The 2500-nt window shown below is 39.8% G+C and overlaps 1 protein-coding gene across 1 annotated transcript in view; it reads right to left on the reverse strand.

Moving 5' to 3' along the window:
* si:ch211-286b4.4 overlaps positions 1 to 2500 on the reverse strand; it is a 20085-nt gene that overhangs the window by 11314 nt on the left and 6271 nt on the right. Inside the window, exon 10 of the mRNA XM_048267016.1 lies at positions 1752 to 1884. Within this exon, the coding sequence (XP_048122973.1) occupies positions 1752 to 1884 (133 nt within the window). The remainder of the gene's footprint in view (positions 1 to 1751; positions 1885 to 2500) is intronic.

Here is a 2500-nt window from a genome sequence, read left to right on the forward strand (position 1 = left end):
GTGCTTTTCTTTGAAAGTTGAGCAACACAATGCACTTAAGTTCAAAGAAGGATGTATTTGCCGTTTGCCGATGGAACACAGTACCTGCAAACAATGTAAGATAGGCCTATGCTGACTGCATCAGTGCTCAAAGTATTCTAAAAGTTGATCAATTAATTGTTTTAAAAGGAAACTTGGCAGGATTTCCCCCTCTGCTGGAGAAATTGTGCATTATGCTATTTCAAACTGTGGGAAAAGGTAGGTAATAAATAAAGGTAATAAAGCACATGGATTTGTTTACAAGCTAGCGAACGGTTAGCATAAGTTTGGCAGAACTATGTGGATGTTACAAGGTAAGAAACATGATTTAAAACAAGTTTCTTGTTTCTCACTTCTCTTTCTGGGACGGTAGTCTCAATGTTGCAAGGTTGGTTTTCCGCCTGGGGACTCTAGGCGCAGCGGGGAAAGTCACCATTTTCACTGGAACAGGTCATTTAACCATCCAAATGATTTCTAAATGGGTTTATTACGTTGAGATAGTTGCCAAGTTCCCCTTTAATAGGCCTAACTTCTATTCAAGTCATATTTCTGGGACTTTCTGGGATAATTATTTCTATTTTTTATTCACTCATTCAAATGTTCATAAAGACAGCAGCGCTCACACAGTTCTCACCAGGTGAGTGAAAGTTGGTCATTTCAGCACTTCATAAAACTCTCATAGTTTAAATTATTTGTAGGATATTGCTTGTTCACAACTTGAGCTGTGTATGCAAAAACAGAGTTCAGAGTTCACACATTTTGAAATAAAATATACTTTTGGGAATGATAAAGTCTTTGTATTACTATTATTTAATTTGAGCTATTTCCATGTTGAACTACATTTTATATGGCAATATAAAATAAACACAGCTCACAATAGTATTAGATTGTGATAGCCTATGATTAAATGTAATGGATTAATATTCAACTAAGGTAGACTGCTGTTGTTCACAGCACTATGCTATTTACAGTTACTGACATACTCTGAGTCTCTGGCCCTCTCTTACAGCCAAGCATAGTGAGCTGGCCCTCTGAAGAAAAAGTTTGGGGACCACTGAGCTAATAAATAAATAAGAACATTTATCTGGACCGACAAAGACAGATGGAGAAAGGGCTGAGATGTTTCATTAGGTGCTGAACAACACTGAGAGGTAAGGCATGTTTCATTAGGTGCTGAACAACACTGAGAGGTAAGGCATGTTTCATTAGGTGCTGAACAACACTGAGAGGTAAGGCATGTTTCATTAGGTGCTGAACAACACTGAGAGGTAAGGCATGTTTCATTAGGGTGCTGAACAACACTGAGAGGTAAGGCATGTTTCATTAGGTGCTGAACAACACTGAGAGGTAAGGCATGTTTCATTAGGTGCTGAACAACACTGAGAGGTAAGGCATGTTTCATTAGGTACTGAACAACACTGAGAAGTAAGGCATGTTTCATTAGGTACTGAACAACACTGAGAGGTAAGGCATGTTTCATTAGGTGCTGAACAACACTGAGAGGTAAGGCATGTTTCATTAGGTACTGAGACAGATGGAGACAGATGGAAAAGGGCTGAGATGTTTCATTTGACATTGAGGCAGATGGAAAGAGAGCTGAGATGTTTCATTTGACATTGAGACAGATGGAAAGAGAGCTGAGATGTTTCATTTGACATTGAGGCAGATGGAAAGAGAGCTGAGATGTTTCGAGACAGATTGTTGAAAGTCCACACAGTGGATTTACTGGCCACCTTTCAGCATTCTGTCTATCAGTCTGGGATCTTTCAGAATCCAGCCAAACACGCCATCCGAGTCAAACTGGACAAAGTGAATCTTCCCAATATCCTGGACGTGAGAGTCCGGTCCCACAACACTGCCTAGCTTCTGCAAAGAGAACACACACCGGAGACACAATGAGTATATTGCTCAAACGCTCACACACACACACACACACACACAAACTATATCCCACCTGTGATATTGAACTCAATTTCATCAGTAATACTCAACTCTATTCCATCAGTGATGCTCAACTCCAATTCCATCCGTGATACTCAACTCTATTCCAACAGTGATACTCAAGCCCATTCCATCAGTGATACTCAACTCTATTCCAGCAGTGATACTCAACTCTATTTCAGCTGTGATACTCAACTCTATTCCAGCTGTGATACTCAACTCTATTCCAGCTGTGATACTTAAAGCAACACCAAAGAGTTTTTTAAACCCTAAAATAATGTTTCCAAAATCGTTTCAGTGGTTCATCAACTCGTAACAGGGTGAACGGCAATTCTGCATTCGCTTTGTGGCCCTCTATCGGCTATTACCACACTATGTAAGTTTGCCAGATCGGGTAGCGGATCTGTAGTTCGATAGAATGAGACATAAGAAACTACAAATTTGACTTGCATGATGTCGCAATACATCATACTTTCATAAAATCATGCAACATATTCTACCTTGTCTGTGGACATTGTTATTTGCAAAGCCAGAGCTGGAT

The sequence above is a fragment of the Alosa alosa genome, chromosome 16 (genome assembly GCF_017589495.1).
Source record: "Alosa alosa isolate M-15738 ecotype Scorff River chromosome 16, AALO_Geno_1.1, whole genome shotgun sequence".
In the NCBI taxonomy this organism is placed as follows: Eukaryota; Metazoa; Chordata; class Actinopteri; order Clupeiformes; family Clupeidae; genus Alosa; species Alosa alosa.